The sequence below is a fragment of the Natator depressus genome, chromosome 7 (assembly GCF_965152275.1).
Source record: "Natator depressus isolate rNatDep1 chromosome 7, rNatDep2.hap1, whole genome shotgun sequence".
Taxonomy (NCBI): domain Eukaryota; kingdom Metazoa; phylum Chordata; order Testudines; family Cheloniidae; genus Natator; species Natator depressus.
Window position 1 is genome coordinate 26457110 of NC_134240.1, and position 21196 is coordinate 26478305.

General features: G+C 37.4%; 1 protein-coding gene across 21 annotated transcripts in view; it reads left to right on the forward strand.

The window, feature by feature from the left end:
* The window catches only part of ERC2 (ELKS/RAB6-interacting/CAST family member 2), an 829921-nt gene that overhangs the window by 748376 nt on the left and 60349 nt on the right, over nucleotides 1-21196 (forward strand). For 20 of the 21 annotated variants that reach the window (XM_074957759.1, XM_074957751.1, XM_074957752.1 and 17 more), the window contains one exon: nucleotides 11125-11314. The exons of the other annotated variant lie outside the window; for it this stretch is intronic. In XM_074957759.1, coding sequence (XP_074813860.1) covers nucleotides 11125-11181 — 57 coding nt within the window. In that variant the 3' untranslated portion in view covers nucleotides 11182-11314. The remainder of the gene's footprint in view (nucleotides 1-11124; nucleotides 11315-21196) is intronic. 21 annotated transcript variants of the gene reach the window in all.

The following is a 21196-nucleotide window of genomic DNA, read 5'->3' on the forward strand; positions in this document are numbered from 1 at the left end:
GTTCTTTTATGCTACTCTTTTCTTACATTTCATATGAATTTATAATCTTTATAAAGCAAAAGGAAAACTGGAATTTTTCTGAAAAATTAGGTTAGTGGCCACTCTGCAGATACTGTATTGCTGATGTCAAATACCATACAAAAAGTTAGTTGAGCTAATGGGCTGGTTCCGGCAGAGCATACGTTTTGAATCTGGGGTTTCTTAGTTATTGAGGGTATAGGATTCTGAATGCTTTTATCCTTTTATTGGTGAATGCACTAAAGTGCATGCAGACAGAGAATGTTAAAGTGGCAGTCAGATAAACTTGTTAAAGCAGTGGGAGTTTTTCCTTTCTTTCTACGTGACTTTATCATCACAGTGGAGTTAAAAGGCAATTAGCCCTTCAGCTCTTTTCTGGCCAGTTTATTGGCATTTTACACACAACTGTTGAATAGACAGTGCCATATTAAAAATTCCAGCAAAGCTAGCCTGGGGATAACAGACTCTAAATTTCAGGTTAATTTAAGTTTCCTTAAGAGGAACTGTTGCCAAAAAGCTCAAGTAAAATAATTTAAATACAGTACCTGTGCTCCATGTACTCATAGTTGATGGAAAATTGTAGTAGTCTTGCTACATGCTGTGTTACATTTCCAGGGAAATATTTTCATAAAGAGTGTTTGATGAAAAGTTTATTCCTTTACTAATAACAGGGTACCCACTGTGTTACTTAAGGCAGTGAGTGTAGTGGGCAGAACTAGACATTTTCTTCATAGTAACAATGATCATACTTTACATGGCTGTACTTTTCATCTGAGGATCTCAGAGCACGTTAAAACATGGGTTACTTGAACCTGTCAATATCCCAGTGAGGTAGGTATTGTTATATCCATATTACAAAACTGAAGCAGAGAGTTTGAAAAAGACACCCTGAACTCAAAATTCGTCCCAAAATTTAGATTTTGTGTCAATTTTTGTTTTTAAGAAGGCAAATGGAAATATTTCCAGGTTTATTTTTAATTTCAACATTAACAGTTGTTTTTAAACAAATAAACATTCCATTTGAAGTATTTAGAGCCCCAGTTCTTGAGAACCTAAAAGCAAAACTAGCTCCATTATTACTCGTAAACCAAGAAAAGAGAAACAAATAAGTAATGAGAAAAAGTACAAGTAGAAATGGTGATAAATAAATTGGAGTTTTAAAACTATTTCAGGTTTAATAATCTCATGCTCCCAATGAAGTATACAAGAGAACTCCCATTTTCTTCAATGGAAGCGTCATTGGGCCACTAAAGATATATTAACAGGTTTCAGAGTAACAGCCGTGTTAGTCTGTATTCGCAAAAAGAAAAGGAGTACTTGTGGCACCTTAGAGACTAACCAATTTATTTGAGCATAAGTTTTCGTGAGCTACAGCTCACTTCATCGGATGCAGTGAGCTGTAGCTCACGAAAGCTTATGCTCAAATAAATTGGTTAGTCTCTAAGGTGCCACAAGTACTCCTTTTCTTGTTTTAAAGATATATTAGTTACTTATGTGAACAAATGTATTTGATTAAAACTTTGAAGCTGATTCTGATCTCATTGACACTAATGTAAACAAGGAGGATCTCCACTGAAGTCAATGGACTATCATCAGTGAAAAATAGATACAAGCAAGGACAGAGATAGGCCCATTATTTTTAGATGACTATCTATTTAAGTAACTTGCCTGAGGTCATATAGGCCTAAACCAATGTCCACTTAAGTCAATGGAAAGACTCACATTGACTTCAGTAGCCCTTGGTGCAGACCATAGTGAGTCAGCGGGAGAGTCTTTGGGTTTAGAGAACTCAAAGGTCTTATTCCCCCACTTTTGTTAGATTGGCCTCTCAGGATAGATTCCCAAGTTTACACATAGAGAATAAGTAAGTGTCATAAACATACAGCTATGGGTACCATAAAACCCCTCCTTTAGCTGTAAAGGGTTAAGAAGCTCAGATAACCTGGTTGGCACCTGACCAAAAGGACCAATAAGGGGAGAAGATACTTTCAAATCTGTGGGGGAAGGTTTTTGTTTTGGACTGTTGTTGTTCTCTCAGGAGACAAAGAGAGAGACCAAGCAAGTAATCTAGCTCCTACTGAACAATACATCTAAACTTACAGAAATAATAAGTAATAGCAAGGAAATGCGTTAGAGTATCTTTTGTTTTAGCTTGTGAATTTTCCCTAGGCTAAGAGGGAGGTTTATTCCTGTTTGTTTATTTATTTATTTATTTTGGTAACTTTAAAGTTTTGCCTAGAGGGGAATCCTCTATGTTTTAAATCTGATTACTCTGTAAAATTACCTTCCATCCTGATTTTACAGAGGTGCTTCTATTTTGTTTTTATAATAAAGTTCTGTTTTTAAGAACCTGATCAGTTTTTAGTGTCCTAAAAACCCAAGGGGCTGCTCTGGGCTCACCTTGTTAACCTATTTGGTTGGTAGATTATTCCCAAGCCTCTCCAGGAAAGGGGGTGAAGGGACTTGAGGGGATATTTTAGGGAAACAGGAACTCCAAGTGGTCCTTTTCCTGAATCTTTGTCTAACTCACTTGGTGGTGGCAGCAGTACCCATCCAGGGACAAGGAAGGACTTGTGCCTTGGGGAAGTTGCTAAATGTACTCTCTGTGTCACAGGGGAAATATTCAGGTCAGTTCATTTATGGTCATGAGGTGCTCAGATATTGTGATGATGAGCAGCACTGAAAAGTCTGTGAAGCAATTCATAATAAATAAAGGCTGGATTTGGATGGTGTGCAGTTAATAAAGTATAGGGACACACATTAAAAGATTAGATTAATAAGAAATATTTTATAGATTGAACAGATGCCCTATTCCCTTAGCACTGTCCAGCCTGTTCACTGAATGAGGCACGGATCCTGTGTAGATAATAGCATGTTATCATGTAGTTAAGGACTGGAACACGGTTATCATAATGCATATACCCAAGGGAGCAGAATTAAGGTTGCACGAGCAAGCTTAAACCGGGCATTGCATAAATTTCAAGTGCTTGACTTTGCAACCAAAATATTTTTCTTTTAATATGCTTTTAATGTATGTGATACTGGGGCTACGTCTCCACTTGGAGCTAGGGCTGTGAGTCCCGGCTCACATAGACATATTCATGATACCTTTCATTGAGATAGCATGCTAAAAATAGTCGTGTAGCCACAGTAGCATAAATAGCAGTGAGCGACGGCACAGGCTAGCTGACTCAAGTACATACCCAAGGGGTTCAAGGAGGTTTGTACTTGGAGTAGCTTTCCTGTGTTGCGGCTGCCCATGCTATGACTACACTAATATTTTTAGCATGCTAACTCGATGAGAGTGAGTGCAAGTATGCCTGTGTGAGCTGAGAATTACACCTGTAGGCCCAAGTGTAGACATAGCCTGGATCTCCTAGATTTGTGGTAACAAAAGTGTTGAAACATGTTTGGGAAAAATAGCTCCATTTTGTGTGTTCAAAACACGCAGTTTAACTGAAAAATGTAGTTTGAATGTATTACAGTTAATGTTTAAGGCATTATTGTATTAGGAGTAAATAAACATACCCTTCACAAAGAGACAACAAATCTTTTCTTGGAAGTTTAGCCCCCCCTTTCTTACTTTCTAAACTGAAAAAAGTACTACAGATAACTCCAGCTTTTATTTCCAACCTGACCTTCCATGTTCTGAAAGTAATTTGCCATACTGCTTCTCAGAGTCTGCTCAAGGACTTCCTCAAGCAGAATAATGTGGTTCTTATTAAGTACATCCTATAAGACCCAGGAGGATTGCATGCAAAGGAAATAAGTCGTAGACACAAATGAATTTCCATTCTCCAGTCAGATATATAATATTGATGACCATGATATATATGCAGGTTATTGTTAAGAAGACAAAGAAAGAGAATTAAAGCAAATGTCTGACAAATTGGCTGTCTTTATATGCAAACATGACAAGTGGTCTATATGGCTAACCAGAAAGAGGAGATGTGGGCTTCAGGCCAAATAGTGATACAGTCAACACATTTGTTTGAATCACATGCTCTCATGTAACTTCTCTTTTAAATAAGGCCTCATTTTAAATTACATCATCAGGAATGACTTAAAAGTTTTACATGAAAAAATGATTGTTTTTCTTTCCTCCAAGTGATGCTTCACTTATATGAATTTTATTTCTTTACCATAGTACCAAGATGTTCTATTAAAGTGGCACTTCTGGAGTTGATTTTTTTCCCCTTCGCTCTTTCTTTAATGAAATACACTAGATATAACCTATTACCCTGCAAGATCAACTATTTTAATTTTAAGTTTGTGTTTCCTACTGTAATTCTGTTGATGCTGAGGCATATGTCTTTTCTGTATGACTTTAAGTATTTTCTCATTAAATGGCAATGAAAGCTGATTGAGTAGAGGCATGGACAATAATAACATTAATGTAATGTTTCTTATAATTTGAATTGTAGACGTTTTGGTTCTACTGTATCATGCATAATGTAACTGAATGTAGATTTCAGAGCCTTAGAATGCATTTGGTAGATGAGAACGATTTATACTACACTGACATTGCACAAGTGTAAAAAGGTTAGCAGACTTTTATGCACAATCATTACATTTTATTCTTCAGAAATAGGTAGAAGCTTTGTTAATCAGTAGTTCTAATATGGCTTTCCTATTAAACTGTTTTAAACCATGAAATCTGATATTTTCACCATGACTAATCCATGAAATTTGTCAACTTTGTCCATGATTTACACAGGCTCTATTTATAAGGAGAACTTATTTTAGTCCTGAGGCATGGAACGTTATTTCTCAGCATGCTTTTAGTATCTTTTTACTAATATGTATAAACAAAGTGTGCACATTCAATATATTATTTCAAGATCAGGAAGTAAAACATGACCAGCACTCAGAGTAGATTCCTCATAGCTAAGTATATGAGTCTTAATCCATTAAGAAGAAAATAACCTATCATATGAAAGTTGGTAAGAATGGTTGTGATCATAAAGTTTACCTAGAATAATTGGATATTGCAGATTAAAAACACGTGTGATAGTTGTATGTCTTTATGTTTTAGGCTACATACAGAATTAATTGCTGTCAGCATAATGCAGACCAAACAAAAGTAGATTTGCATCAGCTCTTTGTTTAGAAAACAATTGAATGACAGTGAGCATAATTCTGTTTTGCATTTTGAGGGAGGAGGTGGCTATAGAGCATTCACATACTGTAGCACAATACTATATATGGGAAAAATGAGAATCCTTTATGTAAATGTAATAACATGCAAGTAATACCTTCAAACTGGAAAAAAATCTCTTGTCTCTCGAATGTTAGTCCATTCCAGCTGTCCTCCATCACTTGGTAGGGGAAAAGGTTGGGAAAAGGCCAAAAAGCAAACATTCACAGAACATCCAATTTTTAGCAGAGTATAATGTCTTAATCAGCTTTTACAGAATTGCTTTGCACCATACATGCTATAAATGTACAATACATTCACATACGTAAGTAGTCACACTCCCTGTAATGATGAAAACAAGATGGCTACTTATTTATGCAACTACTCAATACTGTAGTTGACAGGAAAGCCATATTGACTAGGAGAGTGAGCAAGAGATTAAGCACTTGACTTTTATTCCTAGCTCTGCCCAGAGTTCCAACCCTCTAAACCTGCTATTTACATAGAAAACCTATGCCTTTGTACTGGGGTTTGGTTCTTCTCTGAGTGGCTCCTTCTCCCTTTTAGCATGGTTTATGTTGGATCCATTTACCATGGGAACTACTTAAGGGTGGTTTCCAAACTGTGGAGAAGAAAATTGGGTAAATTAATGCTAACAAGGATTAAACAGAACCACAGATGATGCCATCTCTGTAGCTCTTCCACCAACCCTCTCATCCTGAAATCTTGCACCTTGCAGTGTTCCAGACAACCAGAGAAGGGGTGGATGATGATGTAGAAGTAGCTATGGCCTGTGCTGGGATCCCTGGGATCCTTCTGCCTATGGAGGGAATGATAATTTTTCCAAACTTACTTAAGTACCTATTACTTGAGAACTAGAGACATTTACTTCAAGTTGTAAAATACTTTAAAATAGTCACTTTTGAGTTATTTGTGAGTGGGGGAAACCATTTGAAATTTGTAAGCAGAATTTTCTCTGTTACCTAGTTCAAAAACATCTAAATGGATTTTCTTCAAGCTTTTCCCAAAAATATTACATTTGGCACGAGACAAAGCATGTGGAATCTCAGCCCCCAAACGGAACATTCTGAGAAAATAGGAGTTTATAAGAAAAGTAAAATTTCATAGAATCATAGTTGGAAATGGAAAAGATCTGTCTATTGATCTTCTGTTTTCATATAACACCTTTTATTGTGGTATCTAAGAGCTGTAAGATTATCCAGTTCATCTTTCTGCAAACGCAAAACTGTTCCCTGCAGAACCTTTAAATGTTCATTTCCATGAATACTATAACACAAAATACATGAATAATCAGTAAAAGTTACATAGACACTCTGTTACTGATTCATTCCAGATAACTCAGCCATTTTGGACTAATATTTGCATATATATTCAAATTAATAGACAGGGAATTGTCCAGCAAAAGATTGAAGACATGCTTCTACAGCAGCCAAAGTATCAAAAATGTGTTTGGCTTTATCCCTCTGATGCAGCAGTTTCAGAATATAGTCATACGTATCCCACATTGAGATGATTCTTCTTTGTTCCCGTCTTAAAAATGTAATGCCGTGTTATCCATATACAACATAATCTTCCAAAATGTATATTGGGTTTAGAGAAATCACCCGTAAGTTCTACATCAGTTTCTTTTTCCAAAGCATACATCTATCAGCTAAAAGTGCCCTTGTTTTGCCTGTATTATGTCACTCACGTCTGGAAAGAACTGAATCCTGCTGTTTTAGAAGCTGATCTCCTGCTGCTATTTGGCCAATTGTAGGATTCTGTCCCAATTCCTCTAATCCAGTATTTTTCAATAGCACCATATTTGGTCTCATTTGCAAATTCTTTTTCTTCCATGTGAGGTTCTCTAAGCTGGGACAACATATATTGATTTCAGAGTTTTAATGTTCTTTTTCAAAACAGAAGGGACCTTTTCCTCAAAGGAAAGCATAAGGAACAGTCTCCTCAACTCCCCTGGGTAGAATATATATTTATATATATTCTCCTTTGATCTGTTGTCCAAAAGTTTTATGGTACTTTAATATTATATAAATCAGCTACAGTTCATGATTTCCTGCTGAAGTCAGGTTTGCTATCTTCTTAAGTTGTTTTTTCCTGTTATAACTCTCTATTCTGAGTTCATTGATCTTGGTTCCTATTATGTCAAAGGTTAACTGATATCCGTCCAACCTGTCTGTACGCAGCCTTCATTAGTTCTTTCACTGTGGTCAGCCTCTTCTAAAGTGAGAATACAAAGGAAGATGGTGTGTCTGATATAACTGATGCATGATCAAAAATGCTTCTGTAAGGAAATCAGTTTTAGCCATCTTTGCTTTACTTTTTGGCATATGGCAAAGACTTATAGCTACCTTGAATTTGCCAGTAACTGGTTTCTGTAAAAGTATAAATTGATCCCCATACATAGCAAAACGTAAACAGAGCAAATTTAGGGACAGATTGTCTAGTGCTTTGCTCTACAATTAACTCTATTGAATTCAGAGAGACTACTTGTGATGTAAGGTACTATTCCTTGAGTAAGGGAATCACAGTCTGGCCCTTAATGAGCTAGAGCATACAGGCATACATGCCTGCTTACTTTGTCAGTTGGCCTTTCTCTGTTGAGAGACAGTTTTGACCAAAATTACATAGGAATTAGTTTACTGAAAAGTTAAAAATGGTTGATTTATGATGATGATGATCATCATTTTACCATACCACAAAAATGAGGATTTCCTCATGCATCAAGAGGTACTGTATGTGCCTTAAATGTAATTTTTTAAAAACTTATAATGCTGTGTGTTTACTTTACCTGTGTGTACTTCTCTAAAAGGTTAAAGATGGTATTAAAGAAATGATACACACTGAATAATTTAGTTGTATGTATTTCAGTTGTACCAAATTTCTCAAGCTGAAAAATATGGTACATTTGAGAGGCCCACTTTTAAACTGTACCATGTTTTCTTGCTTTCACTGTGATTGCCTCTAATCCACTACTCCTTCCCTTTGCTGACTCACTACTACCAGAAGCCACTCCAATTGTCTGGCTATACCAAAAGAAGGACAGGAGACATCTGACATGGGTTTAATGAGGCCGCACCTGTATTATTAGATGTCTGGGACTACCCCGCAGATAAAAGTGTACAGTGCAGGTAACCCCAATGTTTATTCCATAATTACCCAGGGTGGGGGGGCTTTTACCAGCTCCCCCTGTTTTTCCATTCAGGTCCCTCCAGCAAATCCATTGCTGGGACCTTGCCATACCCAGGGTCTTCCCCGGCTCCCCCTCTTTTTCCATCCAGGTCCCTCTAGCAAATCCATTGCTGGAACCTTACCATCCACCCCCCACCCTCCTAGGAGAATTAAGGTGGGCTATAATAATGGGGGTTGGCTGCCTGCCGTATCAATCATAGGAGTCCCCAACCACCCCCTATTTGCTCCTTTACCGAACACCTCTTTTAAGTCCTTTTCCAAGCCATTTATCCAGTCACTGGTTGCCTTTCCTATGGAGTACCTGCACTGGATATCCGCCCTACACTTAAATAATGAGTTGTGACATATGGCCTACCGCCCTTCATGCTGTGCATGAACAGAGCCCACCTGAACCTGCTGTGGGGAAGGCAAAAAAACCCAATTCCACCTAGGCCAATATGGTAGCAAGGGAAAAATTCCGTCCCAGCCCCTCTCAACAAAGGGGCGGCTAGCGTAATGCCCACAGCAGGTCTAGACCAAACCTAGTATTTTACCACCTAAAGGGGAGGAAGGGTCTGTGCCGCCTCAGCCTGCACCACGAAAAAGGGAGGGTTAAGGCACAGGTCTGCCCCTTTTAAGCCCCTCATTCCCAGGAGATGAGTCAGCAACCATACCGACCCTTTTGCAGCAGTTTTTATCTCCTCCCCCACAAGCCATAAAGCACGGTTCCCTTCATTCAGCCAGCCAGCCAGCCAAATCCCCCTTCCCCCCCACCCCTGGTTAAAGGTGCAGGGTGGTCATTAGCTGATGTGAAATGGCAGCGCAGCATTGCGGGTGGGGATGAGAACAGACCAATAGTACAGCTACGGCACTGAGAGAATATTTCACCTACTAACAGGTTTTGCTGATGGTGATGGGATACAGAAGTTAAAACAAAGAAGACAGAAAGGGAAAGAAAAAGGCATGAGAGTATAAGTGGAAAAGAGAGAAGAGAAAGAAATGCAGAGCAGACTAAAGGAAAACGGTAGGGAGAAGAGAGTATGAGAAGAGGGGAAATTAGGACAGATTAGAAGGAAGGGAAATATGGAACCCCCTACACAGTTTGGCCACACGCAATTACAGTTGGCAGGTACTGTATGTAAGATTTGTCCATAAATAATATGTTAATATTTCTAATTATGGAAGATACATAAGGGAATGGAATAATCATCAAGAGATTTATTTTACAAAATATAAAGTATAAGGATTTGTAAGTGCTTCCATAATATTCATTTGGTACGTTTTGTAGATGTACTGTTCTTTTCTACTTGTACTTTAAAATTAATTTAAAGCCTTGTTGTTACGCTTCAAATTGTGAAATCTTCTAAGGTCAACAAGTGAAGTAATTGACCTGCCTCCTGTAGGATAAAAATATGTAAGATAAATTACATAATTAGTTTTAATTACATAATTGCAGTGTTTAATGTGTGGGGGTCAAAGGTTACTATTACATTTAGAAGTTATGGCAAAGAACACAAAAATAAGCAACATAGTTTAATTCTGTGTTTCTTTAAGGTTTTATAAAAGGGGTTCAGTATGAGCTATCCTTGACCTTGAACATTGGATGATTATGGCAAATAATATATTGCTGTTATGCCTTGTAGAATCATAGAGACACCTTTGTAAATGGCTAAGTGCACTTTACCAAAGACTTCATTTAGATTTAAAGTATACGAAAGTTAATCAGCAGTGGGAACTCAACTGACAGCAATTTAATTTGATTGGGTAAGGTAATTACGTGATTACCAGTAGTGTTTATATATGCACAAGGATATTTTTATTGGAAAAATCTAATTGCTTTCTTACTAAGAAGAGAAAAAAACAAACAAATTTGTTATCACAGGTTAAGAGGATATCCTTCACTCCTCTATGAAATGGCTTCTTGTTATATATTAGAGAAAAAATGAATTTGTTTTACCTTAGAACATTTGCTGATTTGCAGCAGGATTATATTAAGTTCTTTTTTCTAAAATATAAGTAATGCTGTCTTTTTTTTTTTCGGGGTGAATCTTATCACTTACTCAGGAATTTGGTGATACCCTAAAGATTTTGTGATGCTGATCATTCATGATCCCTTTTAATTGTGCAAAAGCTGTTGCTTAAATACATCATAGTTTTTCCATCTAGAAAATGAACATTGGCCAAAGCTAAACCTAAGGATCCAGTTAATTAACAGTTATTTGGTTTTCCCATGTTAAAAAAAAAGGCAGTTATTTACTATACCAGAGTTGGAGTTGCCAGCTGACAGAATCAATGTGTTGCACTCTTATGAGACTGGATTTAGAGTTGCCTTCTAGGGCATTGCTGAGTGAAATCTCATTTTATTTACTAAAGTCCTGATGCAAAGCCCATTTAACTCAATGAATCAAGCCCTGATTTTTCATGGTACTGGTGATGCATGCCACTTTTCAGAGTTGCATAAGATGTCATTGAAGAGATACAAGCAGGAAACTAAAGATGACAAGAACAATTTAGCACCTTGTTGACAATTGTTGGACACATCCAATCAGTGGGATTGGGATGCTGGCCAATAAATCCTGACTCTTGAGTTAAATCATTAAGGCAACAGAGTATTAAAAAGGGAAATAAATGAAATGGGCTAATTTACAATATGACAAGTTTGGTCATCCGGATATATTTCTGGTTCTTCAAATACACTATTTCTCCCCATACTTGTTTTTCCCTTATGCATGTTTTAAATAAAATATTACAATTTTGAATGTGTTGTCTTTTTAAACTAGATGATCCAGTCACTGTTGGAGGCACATAGCCATGGCAAATCTCACGCTGTACATTGATCACCTGTCCAACCTTTGCCTAGAGTGTGATCCCCAGTTCCTTCAAGAGATCCATCTTTACCTGTCTATAAAGAGGAGGAGGAGGAGAGAGACATCTGGGATAACCACATATCAAAGATTAACACCAGAGCAGGTTGAATCTTAATTTTATATTGTTTTCTAAATCAGTTGCCAGTACTGATTTTAATATTTGCTGAAGATTTTTCCTTGATGCATATTGTAATGTCATCAGACAGATTGCAGTATGTGACAAGTTTTTACCATCTTAAAAATTTCTTGATTAAACGTCCTACTTACCAAAATTATGCATACATTTTTCACAGGCCCAAAGTGTGAAACTGAATCCCAGGTCAGTCCAGCAAGTATAAAGAAATCAGTTAATGATGATCATGTTTAGTGGTGTCTTTGAACATGTCTCTTGCAAACATGCCTAATACAAAGTCAGAAATGATTTGTGAAGAAGTCCAAAAATATGGAGGTTATGTTATTCTTCTACCATTCTGTGCTTACATAGTTGAATGCAGGATCTTCAACACGTACACTCATTTGCTCCAGGCATATTAAACTTACATTTCTTACCCATTCTTCCTCTTCCATTACCATGAGAACCTTGATACGCACAAAACAGACAGGGTTTCACTTACTATCCTAAGGACTTCCCCTCCAGGAGCCTAGCACAGCCCACACACAATTCTGGAATATGTCCAGCTTTTTTCCTAAGCAGAATGTGAACCGGTGACCTTGTGGGCCTCAGGCAAGAGGGCTGCCTACTGAGCCACCAATACCCAGGCCATCAATAAGTTTTAAATGCCAGTTGCAGACTTCATAGAGATAATGACTTCAGTGTGTAAAGGTTTTGTTGTGGAGACCACAGCCTCACATATGGTGTGATAAAGTAAATATGCTGAAGCCATTTTAGATCTGTTGTGTAACTGAACTGTCTTGATATAACAGTATTTGCAGTACATTTCCATTCATGAGATATTATTGAAAGTGACACTGATATATAGGTTTAGGCCGAGAGTGTAGATATTGTACCAAGAAGGTTTAGCAAAAACAGAAATGTTTTCATGAAATTGTTAGAGTGGAAATTTCAATGTAAACAGTTTTTGTTTGGATTTAAACATTCTCCTGCAGGATTTGCAACCCACAAATTGCAATGTTGTGCTAGTGAACGAGAACCTGAAAGTAAAAATATTTGTAACTGAGAACCAGATACTGAAAGTGATGAGTCAATTTTTATTATGTTTGTGAAATGAAATGCAAAGACTAAACAAATATAAATCTTGAAAGGTTAGATTTAAAAATTCTTTCAAATGTAACAATCCAAGGCAACATTAGTAACACAGTAAAGAAATTTGTTTGTTTTTTAATATTATTTTTAACCTGAGAATGCTCCTTTATCATATGTTCTTGTGTTGTTCGGTTATAATATAAAATTACTCTAGATGAAACCTTAAGGTTTCTGGTCTATTTCTATTTTATTAATGTTCTCCATTTCCAATTTAGTAGTAAAAAATAAATAAAAGGTGTATGAGATTTTAGATAATTCTCATTCATTTAATGTTATTATTAATCATGTTTATTACTAGGGCCCTACCAAATTCACGACCGTGAAAAACATGTCACGGACCGTGAAATATGGTTTTTTGTGTACTTTTACTCACAGATTTCATGAGAGAGACCAGTGTTACTCAAACCGGGGGTCCTGACACAAAAGGGGGTCGCAAGGCTATTGTAGGGGGGTAGTGGTATTGTCACCCTTACTTAGGAGCTGCTGTGCAGCACTGCCTTCAGAGCTGGGCAGCCAGAGAGTGGTGGCTGCTGGCCTGGTGCCCAGCTCTGAAGGCAGTTCAATCTATTTAAATGTTAATGTTTTTGATACAACTTAATGGATCAGTAAGCATTAAATATGAACCTAGAAAACTTGACTAGATCACTAGCATTATCAAATCAATTTGAATATTTAATCAATATTTCTGATTAGATAATATATGTTTTCATTATTTATGCTACCATTGAGCCCAGACCTGCAGATGCTTAATCACACATGTAGTCCTGACTTATGCAAGCAGACCTTACTGACTTAAATGTGTGCACTCATGTGAGTAACAGTCTGCAATATCAGGCCAGATTTTTTTTTTTTTTGGTTGCACTAAAATGTTAGTTTTCATAATGACAGCTGAGAAATATTTTTAAAGTCTCTTGAGGGATGTAGCTGGTATAACACTAGAACTGTAGATTTGCTTGGCAGTCCTTTTGTTACTTTTGTATGTCTGCTCCAAATACTTCAAGAAAACAAGTGATGTGCAATATTTTTGTTACTTTGCATCCAGTAGATATACCACTTAATTTGGTATCTGAAATTGCTATATTGTGAACTGGCCCTTTAAATGCCACATAAACTGGTAAAATATAAAACAGAAACAGAAAATTAAATACACAGAGCCCTTTTTCAAAAAGGGTCAGTTTCTGTCACTCATGCTTATGTTAATTAGTACCTTGCTCGACAAGTATCCCTATTGATTGCAGCGAGGCTACTCACAGAGTAAGGAAGCAATCAGTATGAGCAGGGGTGGTAGAAGTAGGATACTTCTGTGCAAAAGTAGGATACTTTTGGGAAAGATGATAATTTCATCACTGTTGAAACTGAGGTCCTTTATTTCTCCACAAGACAGATACAGCACATTTGGCAGCAGTGCATGGTTCCCCACTCAGTTCTGTCACTCTGCCTTAAATTTTCATTGGAAGGACCATCTCTTTACAGATGCCTACAGAGTAATATTGCTATATATCTTTCATAAGCAATGTATTTCATAGTGCACGGCAAATACAACAATAGGTGTTATAAGTCAGTACTATAATTAGTTTACATAGGTGGGGGCAGTACATAGGAAGTGTAATGAAGTGATGGGAACGTGTGCCAGTACATGGAACTAACTAGTAGGATGATTGTTGAACACTGCAAAGAAGAGGTAGGTTTTGAGCTGCATTTCCAAAACAATTATGTCCATGAAGTAGAGAGTGGTACCAAGGTGGTGAATATGATATAACTAGCTAGATAGTGAATACACTGTTTGTGATAGCTAGTGCAGTGTCAAAAAAGAATTGACTTCAAACAGGAAGATAGAGATTGGGCGGTCTGAAAGGATGATTGAGTTGACAGAGTAATTGGGAGTTCAGAGAGAAATTGGTAGGACCATAGCTATGAAAATCATTGAAGATGAGAGCAATTTCTTAATGGATGGGGGGTTTTTGGAGGCCAGTGGAAGTCTTTCAGGATGGGTGTATTATGGTTGTGTTTTTACCTATGAGTGGTCACACTTATTACAATGTTCTAGAAAGACTGGTGGTTGGGTATGCATGACTTTGGGAAACCGTAGAGGGAGGGAGGTAGAGTAATCAACTAAAATGATTAGGGGGCTGGGGCACATGATTTATGAGGCGAGGCTGAGGGAAATGCACTTATTTAGTCTGCAGAAGAGAAGAGAGAGGGGGGATTTGATAGCAGCCTTCAACTACCTGAAGGGGGGTTCCAAAGAGGATGGAGCTCGGCTGTTCTCAGTGGTGGCAGATGACAGAAGAAGAGCAATGGTATCAAGTTGCAGTGGGGGAGGTCTAGGTTGGATATTAGGAAAAACTATTTCACTAGGAGGGTGGTGAAGCAGTGGAATGGGTTAGGTAGGGAGGTGGTGGAATCTCCATCCTTAGAGGTTTTTAAGGCCCGGCTTGACAAAGTTCTGGCTGGGATGGTTTAGTGGGGTTGGTCCTGCTTTGAGCAGGGGGTTGGACTAGATGACCTCCTGAGGTCTCTTCCAACCCTAATCTTCTATGATTCTTCTGTGATTCTATGACGTGATAAATGAGAAACCAGAGTGAGTATCAAGACCGTAGCCAATGGGCGGCTGTGTTGTGGAAATGATAGGCAGGCTTGCAGTATAGCACTATGAGAACTTATAATGAGCGTGGGATCAAGAATGACTCCAAGATTATGGATATAATGGGTAAAAGATATAGATTAGCTAAAAGCTCCAACAGAGGTGTTTCTCTTCCAAAGAACAGTAGGAAGATACCCATTTTAGCGACATTCAGTGAAAGAATGTTAATATGGCGTCTGATGCTTATATGTATTTCCTTTTACCAGTTTAAAATTTATTGCCTTTCAATTTAATTGGATATGCCCTCGTTCTTCTATAAAGAGAGATTACATAACAGCATTCTACACCAGTGGTTCTCAAATTTTCCATGCTCTGACCCCTTGTTACAACAGAAAAAGGTGTCAGGACCCCCACATTGCCCTATTCCCTTTAATTTAGCTATAAAGGAAAGGAGGATATTCACAACCCTCTGGAACCTGTTTGCAACTGTTCTTGGAGGTCACGAGCCCTAGGTTAAGAACCCACAATTTATAACATTCATCATTTTATACACCTCTTCCAGGCCATTCTTATTCATATCTCCTGTAAACTAAAGTCCCTTCATATGGAAGTCTTTCCATGCGTCGGATCATTTTTGTTGACTTTCTCTGGACCTCTTCTGTTTCTGCTGTATCTTTTTTAGGTGGGGTAACCAGAACTGAACTCAATATTCCACTTGAGGTATATCATCAGTTTATTTAATGATATTATAACATTTTCCATATTATTTTCTATCCTGTTCTTTGTACACCTGAAGATGACAATCTTCTACAAAAGAATTAAGTTGAATATGTGGCATTGATGGTTGAAGTGATGTATGAAGCTACTATAGTCAGGCTTATTTCTAGGCTTATTTCAATACTTAGTCATTCTATGGAGATGACCAGTGAGGGTGCCAGATGTGATGGTGGTTTTGATGTGGTCATTTGTCCACTAGAAAGCAGATTGAATCCACCATATCTTTTGGATAGGCTAAAAAACATCTATAAGATGATAATGATTTTTGGTCATGATCAACTTGAGCTGTATTTATACCTATGAACTAGAGTTGAAAGGCGCTGTGTATCCCATTACTCATCCCCTGAATGCTGGTATTTTAAAGACTTAACACCATTTTTAGTTTATGTACATGTCTAGAGGAAAAGCAATCTGTTCATGTATTGGCCTTTAAAATACCAGCAACTCTTTTGTTAAAAAAAATGGAGATGTCAATCTGAATTTACCAGCTTGTCAATAAATGATGACTGAGGATTTGAACAAGCATTCAGATGCTGGACTAATAACTTTAACCAGCCTGTCAGATAGCTTCAACCCACTCATATAGGAACATATACAGTGTAGCAGCCACTCAGGAAATATGAAACTATGAGAACAGCTGAATAAATTCAAACACATTTTTGAACATTCTAACCATTGTCTTAAAAATTGGATAATATAGAAGAAAAACTAATGCCACTTTCTTTTGTTTTTGTTATTCTGTTCAATAACTGGGAGAACTTAAAATGTCTTGGAGTTGCTGGTTTAAAGAACAACTGACAATTTTTTAACACTATGGTATATTTAGCCACCCCATATGAACTCTATTCCTTCTCACTCATTAAGGAATGAATCTGGTTTCTGTTTTGTTCAATACTGTATATACATCACACCCATAAATATTTCAACTAAGTAAATATAGGATCTCAAGCATAGAATAAGCTTTCAGTATAAATTGGGGGCTGGGAGTGTCTTTTAAAATATTTTATTCAAAGGCCAAATGCTGCCCTTTAGAAAAAAAATGCTTAAGCTAAAAAATGGATGGATTTCCATGTGCTGTATAGCAGCAAATTCTTGACCAGATTATGTCTTGATTTTCACATTTATATGTCTACAGATCTGGCTATAAAGACTCTGTGGGGAGGGGTTTGCGGATACCCGCTTCAGAAACACATGGCCAGTGTTCAGCCATATCTGGGGCTAGTTTAATTCTCCTTCTTCATTCAACGTGCCTCATTTTTGCTTACAAATACAGAACAGACTCCCTAGTAATTTTCTTACTTGAAAGCACAATGATTTTATTCCTAACTGGTAATAGCATGAATTGGACATACATTTATGACTGTGCTAAAAAAACCCTATGCATAATGTGAAAGATACTTCTGTGATGGATAGTTGCAAAAAATATACCAAACAAGTTGCATATTGTAAAATTTTGATTAAAAGTGTACTTATATAGATTTATATGTATAGCCCAGTGGTGGTATATACGTGACCTTTATGCATTGCAAAATTATGAATGAAAGTTTGCATGATTTTGTCACATGGACATTTGTTGCTGTCACCCTCTCCCAGATGCCTCAATACTTTGTCTGTATGATACATATGATATGAAATTCGGAGGGACAGTCTAGGTTACAACCAGTGGTACAGTCCATCCAGGCTTGTCTTGGAATGAGACAAGGTTTTTGTTATATTTTGGAGTCTGGTTTAAACGATTTTCTGCGTACCCACTTAATGTGGTTAGATCAGCCCCTTCTGTAATGTCTCGATCCTCTTGTCTGTAATATGCCTTTTAAATATGATCAAACATAGAATATATTTAATTATAAATGAGTCTTTTAAAACAAAGACAATTATAAATATAGCACATATGGACACTGTTTACAAGGCAAAATCATACAATGCAAGAAACAAAATATAATTGTAATGTATGTGTAATGCATTACACATAAACAATTAATTAATTAACGTGAATCTCCTCCATTTAACTTTACAAAACCAAATAATTTACATTAAAAGGAGTACAGTGTCTACCCTTTATTTTGATAATGGTTATATCTATTCACTGAATACCTGAGGCGGCACAAAAGTGCATGCTGCTTTAGCAACGTTAATAATAACTTACACTCTAAATTTTTCTTCCAGCTATTTCTGTTTCACATGGTAATATAGGAATTAATGGGATACTGTGTTAATTCTACTGACTCTGACCATACCTGCCCCTTTGTGGGGTTCTGCAACATAAAGAGGGGAAAACATGCACAGCTAGAGATATCCACCCTTTCCAGAGGATGAGAGAATAACAGCACATCTGCAACAAGATGCAGTGGTTACTGTTAGCTCCTTAAATGTTGAACCGTATCCTCATGGAAGTCAATGGCAAAGCTCCCATTGACTTTAGTAGTTCAGGACCAAGGCCTAAATGCATAAAGCCACATGTATGCATTGTACAATATAAATAAAAACATACATCACTAAAAATAATGAACTTGTGTTAATGGCATGTGAAGTTTAAGTCTCAAAAATTGGGAATTTCTGAAAGCTAAGGTTACTCTGACAACATTAATTTAGACACAGAGCACATCCTACTTATTTTATGGTATACATTAGTAGCAGACAATATTAATTTGGGTTTTCACTTAACAAGGAAAATAAAACTGCAGAATGTGACATAGTGATAGCATGGTCATGTTACAGTTATCAGATTAATTTTAATCATGCCGGGAATTTCCTGACTTTTGAGGTCTTGATTTCTGAACCTTAACATTGAATTAATCTGTTTTGTTTTGTTTTAAACTTTCATGGTTTTGAAAAAGAAATATGAAAAAAAGAAATGCTTTGCCCACAGAACTTGTGTATGCCCTGGTTCAGTGCAATCAGTTTGTAGAGTTTGAAAGTTGTTTGAAACTGAGCTATTCAGTTTACACCTAAACTTTGGTGCTATCCCTATGCTGAAATACGTTATGTAAATCAACCTGTTTAAAACACTTTAGTAAAATATCTACACTAAAGGCTCCATAGCCCAATAACTCTCTCCTCTGCAGAGCCTATACAACTCCCCGGTTCCTGGCTCCAGCAGATAGAGCAATCCTTAATTAATCCTTTAAATTCCTTAATACAGAGCTTTTTGGCCTAGAGCATTAATAAATTCCTTGGCCTGTAGATACACTTTCAGCCTCTGCTGGTTTCGGTAATGCAGTATCCTTAATACATGTATTTTAAAAGAGTAGAAAGATACAAGAAAAGTTATGCACAAAATTTTAGTTTTTAACCCGCAACTTCAAAGCTGCTGAATTGATTTTCTTCAAAGTTTTCTTCAAGCAGACTTTTTCAATGAGATCTGCAAAACAAAGTTTGACATTCCTAGCTGTAGCCATTTGACGCAGACACAGCAGCAAATTGAGGACAGACACATGCATGGAATTAAGCGGCAGGCTGTAACTTTTTTTAAACTTTAGAACAGGGGAGGGGCACTACTTGCCCATCGCCCATACTCTTCCACGCCAGGCATTTAATTGGTTTCAGTGCAGGGATTACAGGGCTACTTACCATGTAACCCATAACTCGAGGTATGTTCTCCTCAGCCTTCCCCACTGTACTCAGCTCTCTCTGAGTCCAAGCACCCTCCCTCCTGTGAGGGGGACAAAGGATGCAGAACGGTTGGGACCTTGACTTGTAATGGCCGCAAGATTTGACCCTGGCCCACGAAGGCCTCACCCTATCCCATGAGCCCGAGGCCCATCACGAAACTGCAGGCCTTTTAACTCTGGGAACCCTTTATTTTATCATTTTAAACGCACTAGAAACTGGCCTCCAGTTGCAGTGAATTAACAATTCAACCCAAGTACCTCAGTTAGGTACTAAGTGCATTCCTACTTAACCCACTGTGGGTTGAAGGTGCTGTGAGGACTTAAATTAATAATGTACTTAGGTAAATTCTGGACTTTGACCTCCAAATATTATTTTTATATGAAGCTAAAACATCATTTCAGTTTGTATATATCTTAACTCATGTGTGCTAATGATATGTTACTTTTATTTCTTTTTAGATGTATTTTACTCCTTTAGTTACCAGAAAACAATAATTTGCTTTATTCTTGGTTCAGAAGTATTAATTATGTAGCATTCAGCTATTTGGGGAGGGAAACAGGGAGAAGTAAACCAAATGTTAATTGCAGACAAATACATCTTAAAATGTGGCATATTTTTAAATATATTGTTTTAAAAAATTGGGTAACCTTCAAGAAAAGCTAACAATGAATAAACGGTTCAGGGTGCATATGAAAAAATACTTCACCTGATAGAATTGTTCCACAGTTGACCGGTGCAGGTAAATAGTTTCTCAGTTACTCCCTAAAGAGTCTCTGTCAGGGTTCCTTCCCCACCCTGAACTCTAGGGTACAGATGTGGGGACCCACATGAAAGACCCCCTGAGCTTATTCTTACCAGCTTAGGTTAAAAACTTCCCCAAGGTACAAACTTTGCCTTGTCCTTGAACAGTATGCCGCCACCACCAAGTGTTTTAAACAAAGAACAGGGAAAAAGACCACTTGGAGAGGTCTTCCCCCAAAAATATCCCCCCAAGCCCTACACACCCCCTTTCCTGGGGAGGCTTGAGAATAATATCCTAACCAATTGGTTACAAAATCATCAAAGACCCAAACCCCTGGATCTTGGAACAATGGAAAAATCAGTCAGGTTCTTAAAAGAAGGATTTTATTAAAAAAAGAAAGGTAAAAATACTTTACAGGGTATTCAGATTCAAAACACAGAGGATCCCCCTCTGGGCAAAACCTTAAAGTTACAGAAAACAGGAATAAACCTCCCTCTTAACACAGGGAAAATTCACATAAAACAAAACATAAACTAATCCTCCTTGCCTGGCTTACCTATACTGGTTGCAATATTGGAGATTAGGATGTGTTGGAGAAGATGGATTTCTGTCTGGCCTCTCTCAGTCCCAAGAGAGAACCACCATGTAAACAAAGAGCACAAACAAAAGCCTCCCCCCTCTCCAAGATTTGAAAGTGTCTTGTCCCCTTATTGGTCCTTTGGGTCAGGTGCCAACCAGGTTAGCTGAGCTTCTTAACCCTTTACAGGTAACAGGATGTTGCCTCTGGCCAGGAGGGATTTTATAACACTGTATACAGAAAGGTGGTTACCCTTCCCTTTATATTTATGACAGTCTCTAATAAATTTATTTGATGGGAAATAAACAGTACATAAGGCACTTTGTGTAAAGGAATCATATCCCACATATTTATTGTCATTCTACATTTGCTATAAGGAATCCATTTCTGTAAACTATATTTCACTACCCATTAGATATAGGCTTTCTA